The 9,384-nt window shown below is 41.9% G+C and overlaps 1 protein-coding gene across 2 annotated transcripts; it reads left to right on the plus strand.

Annotated features, from left to right (window-relative positions):
• The first annotated feature begins 204 nt into the window (after positions 1-204).
• On the plus strand, positions 205-9,082 carry ETAA1 (ETAA1 activator of ATR kinase). 2 transcript variants are annotated; one of them, XM_072140410.1, is made up of 6 exons: positions 205-334; positions 2,348-2,488; positions 3,471-3,547; positions 4,053-4,159; positions 4,871-6,579; positions 8,666-9,082. In XM_072140410.1, the coding sequence occupies exons 1-6, from the start codon at positions 226-228 to the stop codon at positions 8,785-8,787; spliced, it is 2,265 nt and encodes a 754-aa protein (XP_071996511.1). In that variant the 5' UTR covers positions 205-225; the 3' UTR covers positions 8,788-9,082. The 2 variants fall into 2 exon arrangements, with proteins under 2 accessions (XP_071996511.1, XP_071996510.1); XM_072140409.1 differs by lacking the exon at positions 205-334 and adding an exon at positions 343-707 and having other exon boundaries at positions 8,666-9,081.
• Positions 9,083-9,384: the final 302 nt, after the last annotated feature.

Genomic DNA, 9,384 nt, shown 5'->3' on the forward strand with positions numbered 1-9,384 from the left:
CACACACACATATACATATATACACATACACACACACTCAGCTTTATATACTGGATAATGTGCATACATTTATCTATAGAACAAATCCGCAATGCAAATGTAAGAATTCTAGGCTATCGTTCAGACTGTAGTAATACTGTGGTGATAGTAACAGGGAGCACGTGAGGGTGCAACTCATTTATTCCAACAGCAGACTATGGTGTATGGAGATGAACTGTCCTCAAAATGGATCTGACGCCATACACGCCAGCAGCGACAGGGTTAAAAGCACTCCACATCCGGGTCCTAGCTGCCTGCCGCTTCCACAGTCATCACATAGAGCCGCTGCGCACAGGTCACATGATCCGCTCTGTCCAATCCCATCCACTTTTTCGTCTAATCGTCCCCCAATCAGCGTTTTGTCTTCGGCAAGATGGCGCCGCTGTAGTAGTAGGCCTCGGTTATTTTCCTGCAGAATTGTACCGTATCACTGTATACCGTTATTACGACCTTCCCGGGAAACATGACGAGCCGGAGGAGGGCCCGGCAGATAAGCGAAGACGGGGACGGCGGGGAACGGAGAGTTCTCAAAGAGCGGAAAGGAGACTGTGACAGGGAGACCCCTAAGAAGAGCAGCAGGAGGCTCTCCCGTTCCACCAGGTCTGGGGGCGCCCGCCCGTCCAGCCAGTCGTCCTCCTCTGTGGCCCCAAGGAGTGATAAAGAAGAGGGTAAACACTGGGGGCTCCGTCCTGCCTCCCCCATAACCTCTGTGTAACCCGAGCCTATGTACCAGACAGTGTGCCGAGCAGTGTAACTGCCATAAGAAGTGTCACCCAGCTTTCCCAGAGTCAGATAGGTGTAGGAGGCGGCAGATGTTGTCACCCTGGACTTAATAAAGCTCCACAACCTGCGCTGTGCAAGCCTCATGTGCGCTGGGAGGCGGAAAACCGCGCCAATGTGATTCCTAAATAAATGACAGATGTAATAACCCACAAAAGTGACGATAAATTCTCCTGTTCTCTGCTCTCACTGCACCTAAGCCTCCCCTGGAGAATAACCTACAGCTCCGTTATCACGTCACCTAATCTATACATGGCAAAAAGTAAAAAAAAATATATATATATATAAATTTCAAGCTCCGACCCATAAAACCCACCAAAAAGTATACTTCTGCAGTGTTAATGTGGACCCCCCATTACTACATAGTATTTTCCCTCCACACCATTTATGTCCCCTTTCCTGTGTTAACCCAATTTATAGTAACCCCCATTTTGGTGCCCTCCTCCCACATTTTTTAATCTTTCTTTTTCTGTCAAATCTTCACCCCTCCAATCCTCTTCGTCCATGGTGATGCAGGGAGCTGACAGCTTCCCATTTTACCATTGGGCATAACTCTATCCTCCTTCCTTCTAAAATTATGCTAATGAACCTGAAGGGCTCTAGGGATGGTGTTACCACAGCGCCTCTGTGTTGTAGCTTCACAGGCTTTTGCATTGTGTAGGAGCACTCCCCCCACCTCCCACTGTGTGAGAATACAGCAGGAACAGGTAGGAGGAAGTGCTAAGGAGGGAGGGGGGAGTAAGAAGACATTTTTTAATCACAATCCATGCATGCAAGATTCCAGGGCACATACGGCGCCTAGTTATAGCATGAGGTGTAGAATGTGGCCTTACTACAAGGCTCAGCTCAGTGCGTAAAATTTGTCAGGATTTACTAGCCAGAAACTGATTTGGCTGAATTGAACTAAGGCTTAGTTCACACCTCGGCTCAGTCTTCCTTTCATTATCCATACACATGGATCGAGTTTTCGTACCAAAACACCGTCAGTGGCCCTTAGATTTCCGCTAGTTTTATTAGAAGTGTATACAACCAGGAGACTTTTCTAGAACTTCTTGTACTGTACACATCTGGATCCAACAGCCCCAGCAGAGGCTGCATCAGTTTCCACTACAGCTCTATAAATCCCTACAGAACTTTTGGTTTTCATCTACAATAAAGGGTTTTTCTGCAATTTATGTTTACTAGCAGGGGGTGATCTAAAATAACAAAAGAAGTCCTGCTTCCCTCTTTCCTATACTCCAGTCCAGGTCTACCCTGCTGCCTCCTCTGGTTTCTGTACATAAGAATAAGCTGTCCATGTCACATCAAAGCCGCAGCTTCTGTGTACAAACTTAGGTTGTCCTGGAGATCATTCAATATATCATCTTTTGTTATGTTGGATCAGCCCCTGCAAGTAAGAAGAAAAAAAAAATCATGATCCTAGATAACCCCCCTAATTCTAGGATTATAGTCGACACTTTATAGACCTGTATCTTGCTTCAATGTTATCACCACTGTAACTCATCAACTGTTTATTTTTTACCTTTAGAACCGTTTTCAAATAAGAAGACTCCTCAGAGATTCCCAAAATGTAAGCCGTGGACATCGACCATTAATTCTCCTTCCAATGATGCGGATCAACAGCAGGACATTTTCTGGGACCCGCATTCACCAACAACTTTCAAATTAGGTAAAAGTATCTGAATCTATGTAGACCAGCAGTGTTGGAAGGGAACCTATCAGCCTGTTATGTGTAGTGTGTTGTATTGCTTTGACAAATACAACATTCCACATTAAGGAAACTTCCGTTCCTGCTAATGAATAAAGTGGAAGGTTGAACGTCCTTCCTTTCACTTCATTAAATGTCTATAGTAATTTTATAGACAGGTCAGGCTTTGGATTTTTGTAGCACTCCTAAAAGATGAATATGAGCATTTTCAGTGCTTCTGATCAAATTGTCTGAAGTGATAACACACACGCTTGACCTGCTGCACCATAAGGTTTGTGTGAATCTTAGGGGTCCCAGCATTTGAACCACCAATGATAAGATTCTCATAGTTGAATGCACTCAAAGGGGACACTAACTCATATATCTAGGCACCGTGACTGTGGTAATCATCTTATATTTGTTATCCATGGCCTTCTTTCTTCTAAAATCAACAAAAATCATGTCAGTGAGCCCTATTGCTATGGGGGGCATTACTCTGTGCTTTGGCTCACAGGTTGTTACACTGTGCAGGAGCACTCCCCACTTCCATTGTGTGCTGATGCCTTCAGAACAGAGCATAAAGAGGGAGGGAGGTGGTGACAGTGTAATGGTCTGTGAAGCTATAGGACGGAGGGACTCTGATAAGGCCCCTCAGAGCCCTATGGGTACATTTGCATAATTGTAAAAGATGATTGATGAGGCCATGGATGACAAATGTAAAAAGATTATTTGGATCTATGAGCCAGTGTCCCTGGTCTATTTCCTTTAAATAATAGATGTTGAAAGTCTTAATGGTCTGCATCAAAAGTGCAGCTGTGGCAGCAATTTGACCAAAATGTATAGGAAAGCACAACTGACCATCTGATCACCCAAAGTCTGTTAACCATTGATTATCACACGTTCATTTTTGGGGAATATGGTAACAACAAAATAAATTTTCTTTTTTTTTTTCTTTTTTTTTTAGAAAATGGAAGAAGGAAACTTGCTGCTAACAAATGTACTGTGGACATCTCCGATATTGTTAATAGAATTGCTCCAAAGGTAACTGAGCAACCATAAAGATTCTCATTTACTGTATATATTAGACTTTAAAATGTCTACAATCACAAGATCAGGGCCTCCAAACAGAGGTCCTCTTGTCACTTGTGGGTTGAGTGGCAGGTCGAGCATGTGGCCTACCGGTGAATTCAGTAGTATATCAGTGTTGGAAATTCTGAGGACAGCGCTCTGGTATCTCTGGAGCTCTCATTGACCGCGAATACTAGTGCTGGAGTTAGCGGAAAGCTATAATCATTCTCTGGATTGCTGGGGGTCTATTTCTGATGATCATGAGGGTCCCAGCAGATAGGAGATAACTTTCTAACTAGGTACGACTTATTGAAGCCATTTTCACATGGTTTTCTTATAGTCAGTGTTCTCTGTCAGTTATTGTTAGCCCAAACCAGAAATGGAACCTTAGGGCGGAAAAGTATAATGGAAATATTGACACCTTTGGCTTATAAATACTGATGCAAAATAATCCACTTTTTTTGTTTTTCTTTTGTAGAATGAAAAGCCTTCGAGCTCTGAAGCGGCATACCTTGGTATTTGGATTGGAGAGGATGCTATACCATGTACCCCAGTAGTAGCCCGGACTAGAACTAAAATGCCCAGGTACTAAGCTTTGTGTAAAGTGACTTTTTTTGGTCTAGGTGTTTACTGTATGATTTCTTTAAAAAAGGAATCATGGGAACTTACCCATAGATCTGGGCAACGTGACTTTGGTAATGTTGTTATATTTGGTATCCATGGCCTCCTTCCTTCTAAAATCAACTTTTAAAAACTATCTATGAGTAAGTGTCCCTTGTTTGTCCTGCTTGATTTTGAAGGTAGATTTCCTTTAAGTAGAGAAAATTTAGACACAGATTGAACAACTAAATCCTAATAAAATTTGCCAACATTCTGCATCCACTGCAAATCTATAGGATATTGCATATACATTAACAGCTGCATCTATGTTGCCATGGTCAGACTGTGTAAGGACACACAAGTCTCACAAAGGGAAAAGTAACACCCGGTTGTCCTTTTACACATACATTTATTGATGAAAAAACAGAGGAACAGCATAATGTGTATTTTCCTAAAATGGATAGAAGAGTAGAAAGGTCTTCATTGGAATGCTTAGTGCATATATGAGTTCCTTTCTTTTATTCTTCTCCTGTCTCCATTCAACTCCAATCTAAAGAATCAGGAAGATAAGATTCTGTAACTGGGGGCTCAGTTTTCTATTACTCATCACAAATCCCAAGCTGGTGATGTGACCCTGTAATAATCTAGAATAAAGGATATTTTTCCTCACCTCCTCTGGATTTTGTCTTTCTGTAGGTCAAGGATATTACAAACGGAAGAAGAGCTCATGAAATTGGCAAAGCAATTGGACAGTAATCTGGTGAAGCAAAAAGATCAGAACGAGGAGCAATTGGCAAATTCCGATGATGAAATGTTCAATGAATGCGCCATGAACAATGTAGAAGATTCTTTCCTGGAAGACCTCCCTGAAGAAGATGAGGATCATCTGAAATCTGTCAGTCAGAGATCTGTCCCACAGGGGAGTAGTCAGAGGTCTGTGGACCAAGACATGGAAGCTGCTGTCAATGCCCTGTTTGATTCATCCACGCAGAAGTACAGCGGGCGATTAAGCCAAGGCGCGTCTGATGTCTCCACAAGCAGTGCGAACAAAGCTTCAGCGTATGTGTTCAGCAATATCCAGGAAGAAATTCCACACAGTAAAAAGGAACCACTTTCTGACAAACGTAAAACATTGGAGCAGTTTAGTTTTGTTCCAAAAATTCCCACAAACACGGCTCAATATTCAGAGCCAAATATCGGTAAGGAAACCGTCCAGGCAGTATCAAGTAGCCAGGATGACTTTGAGGATGACTGGGGCAATGATCTCCTTGAAGATGACTCTTTCATTATGCAGGTTACCCAAAATCCTGAACTGATCGCTACCCCTAAAAATAATATTCCTCCAGACAAAGCAGGTCAGACATACACACACCCCGCTGGAAGGGAGGTACGTTCCGCTTCTGCTTCTTCACCTAAAAAGACTAATAATTTTAAGTTTGTGCCAAGGAAGATACATGGTGGATCCGAGGCAAAACCCAGTAACTTGTGTAGTACTAAAACAACTTATGGTAATACATTTCAAGGTAATGCAAAAGCCTTTTCTAGTACTCAGGTGCCTTCAAAATCTCATGTTATAAAAAATAACGTCCATAACTCGGTACATGCAACGAATAGCGCAGCGTTAAAAATCTCGCAGAAAGCCGGTGTTCAAGCTGCGCCACAGACACGGGCTGCAACGGTTACAAAAGACGACGAATGGGATGATCTCAAGTTCTCCGACGAAGTCCTCGACATGTTTTGTGAGTCCGATAGCCTTTTTGAAGGGAAGGAAGATGACGACGATCTACTGTATCAAGTCTGCGATGACGTCGAAAGGTTAACTCAAGCTCAGGAATCTAGTAAAACAAACTCAAAGAAAGAAACGCCTCAGCTGCCAACTTCAAAGGGCCAAATCCCTTCCAAACCGGGAACCAATGCAAGCCAGCAAAATAAAAATGGTAGCCATGTTACTGCAAGCTCCTCTTTTGGGTCACAGAAGTTAAATAATAGAGGGGTATCACCTGCGTCTTTTAGTGGAAATTGCTCAAAGTCTTATCAAAACAGTTCTCTGCAGAAGTCCAACCAAACTTATAGCAGGTCCGTGTCTGTGCCTTTAGGAGGGGAATGTAAAAGCACAATACTTAGCAGTGGTCACTCAGAGAATCCACCTCTGGCTGGGACAAACCCAATAGCGCCTTCTAAGTATTCCTTCACAAGGATAAAACCATCTCAGGCGACGTCTGCTCACACAGGGCAGTCACTTATTGGAAACTGGAGCGGATCTAATAGCCTTAATCCCCAACGTTTTGGTGAAAGTAGAAATAACAGAGACACTTTTGTGCAATCTAATTCAGACATTATGAGTAAACCTCAGCAATCGTCATTAAAAAGACACCTATCGGAGTCCACCATACAGTCTTCTAAAGGTATGGGGAAGGAAAAGGGGTCTATGACGGGTTCTTATGGTGTATCTTATGAATTCCTACATGGAAAGTATGTCCTGTGCTTTCTATGATTGTCATTGTTACCAGTAGGGAGGTATTTTAGGGTTTTTAACCACAAGACAATCTTCTGTTCTCAATCTGGCAATATTCATTCAAAAGACAAAATAAAAATTTCTGTTCACTGCACACAAAGAGCATCTACCACCAGGATGAAGGATTGTAAACCAAGCACACTGACATACTGGTGTGTGCCTCCTCTGACAAGATATATTCTTGTCAGAGGAGGCCCAAACAAAATGGTTTTAAAATTATGCAAATGATTTGCATAAAACCATTTTCTCTTAAATTCAAATTCAAAGTCATAGGAAGCTTACAGAAGAGAGGATCCTGCCAAAGGAGGCACACACCAGTATGTCAGTGTGCTTGGTTTACAATCCTTGATCCTGGTGATAGATTTCCTATAACCAAAGAAGGCCCTTTAAGGAAAGCCACCTTCGTATTAACCCTTGAAGTAGAGTTGCTAATAGCTTTGTGCCAACAAAACAGAATTAAACATGGTACGCCGGGCACATGGTAGTTACAGTTTTCGAGCTCTTATCGTACGGAGAGCAATTTAGGCTTCTCTCAACTTATGTCAAATTCCACAGAAAGTGTTCATGGGCTTTTAACTTGGGTTGGTTTGTGAGGAGTGAGGAGGATCATACGCATTGGATTAAGGCAGGGCAACACTTGTAGAGCAGGTATCCAGTCTTATAGGTGATAGTGTCTTTGAGGAGGACGATCACTGGATTTCCTGGGAAAGCTGAAATATGAAGTCAATAGCAGAAATTGGAAGATCTTGAACCTCTCAGCCCTTTGTTCAAAACGGCGACTTACATTACCCAAAGTGATGCGAATGTCCTACAGTGAAGTCACCATGAAAATGCAGTTCGCACCTAGTATAGATGGTTTCTAGTTCCACTATAACTTGTAATTTATTGGTTTAAATCTCAGCTTATTCCAGTATTGAGGAGTCTTGTAGGCCGGTTTAGTTTTATCTGGAGAGTGACCGCCCACTGGGCACCCAAAGTATAGAGACAATTAAATGAATGGCTGATAACACTGGAGCTACCAGCCAAAAATCTTTAAATAAAATCATTCAGCTCCTCTTTTACTTTGAGAGGTTTGGCTTAAATAGGTATTTAAAATAGATAATTTAAATATTCGTTATAAAAGTCCAGCCACTGAGCCCTCAATCATGTGCCAACACCTTCCTCCCTTTATGGTAAGAATTGGGTTTTATGAGTCCTGCTACGAAAGACTTTGAAGGAGGTGCATGAGCAACAAGGTGGTGTTTGAAGTGAGAGTACTTTTAGTCAGACCCCCGGCTTTTTAGTTGGAATACCTATCCAAACTTCATATAGATTTCCACTTCCCAAAAATGTCTGTGGTTACCAGATGAAGTTCAGTACGCTTTGTCGGACATATTTCCTGGACCAAAGTGCACGCCATGAGATAGTCACAACTCCTGTTAATGCAGTAAAAACCAATGGAAAAGTGGAAGGGGGAAGTGCATATACAGACCCCCACCCAACATTTTTCTCCTTTTAGCTGGAATACCCCTCCAATTTTCATATAGATTCCCATTTCCCAAAAATGTCTGTGGTCACTAGTTGAATAGTTGAATCATGGACCCTTTGTCGGCTATATTTCCTGAACCAAAGTGCACGAAATCTGGTATGTTCAGGAATTGTGTGATTTTTTTTTTTTCTCCTCACCAACCTAAGGACAAGTGGGCATGGCGGTCCATAGAGCATCACAATCATGATGCAATCGGGGGGAGCGGAGGGGTGCCGTATAGCTGGCGAGTCATACCCTGGTGAGAGGGAACCTCACAATGAACCTGTTCCTGATAAATTCTCTGTTTTTTCTGACCAAGAAAAATGGCCGACCTACAGTCTATATAATTGTGATCTAACGTGGATTTCCCAACAATGGCTAATACAGGGAATTCCTAGTAGTGGAAATAAAAGATGGGGATGACTAGGGGGAAAATAATTGTAATCTGAACGTCTTCTCTTTATTCCAGTGTTCTTATCTGAGGACAAAAGTAAGAAATGTTCCATGGAGGAGATTGAGAGGAAGAAACAGGAGGCTTTGGCCAGAAGGAAAATGAAGGCCCGCGCCAGTTCCGATACTGCACCAACTTAACCGTCTGATCCCGTTTCTGGATGACGCATCTTGTTTGGAGCCATTGTATAATTTCTCTGTGAGAAATTAGATGTAGAAATCACAGAAAACACTATTTTATTATAGTTTATTGTAAAATGTTTACAGTGTTAAACTCTATATGTATTTTTTTTTGTATATTAAAATAACCTGTTATGTTCAGGAATAAACCTATTTATCATGTTCTCATAAAGCACTCCCAGAGAGGGCCTCTTTATATGTATGAACACATTCTTCTTTAAATAAAGGACTTGTCTAGCTCCTGGTTTTATGTGTGATATTATATATTCATTTACTGTCCTGTTAGACATTCCCAGCTCTGCAGATGTAACAATTCTGGAGAAAGAGAAGATATATGAAACTTATAGATTAGCAGAAAAAAATCATTACATAACCTTCTCTCCCTCCCTGTACAATGACTTCTATATAGATACCACTGACACATCACTACTGACAATAGATGATGTCACAGCTTATCTCCTCCCCCTCTCTGTACAATGACCTCTATATAGATAACACTGACCCATCATTATATCACTACTGACAGTAGATGATGTCACAACTTATCGCCTCCTCCTT

The sequence above is a fragment of the Engystomops pustulosus genome, chromosome 3 (assembly GCF_040894005.1).
Source record: "Engystomops pustulosus chromosome 3, aEngPut4.maternal, whole genome shotgun sequence".
Taxonomy (NCBI): Eukaryota; Metazoa; Chordata; class Amphibia; order Anura; family Leptodactylidae; genus Engystomops; species Engystomops pustulosus.

Bases quoted from the DNA above. Each gene is read 5' to 3' on its own strand.
- ETAA1 (XM_072140409.1), top strand. From the start codon at position 503: ATGACGAGCCGGAGGAGGGCCCGGCAGATAAGCGAAGACGGGGACGGC. The intron at 4,160-4,870 runs GTACTAAGCTTT...GTCTTTCTGTAG, and splicing joins ACTAGAACTAAAATGCCCAG to GTCAAGGATATTACAAACGG. The intron at 6,580-8,665 runs GTATGGGGAAGG...TCTTTATTCCAG, and splicing joins CACCATACAGTCTTCTAAAG to TGTTCTTATCTGAGGACAAA.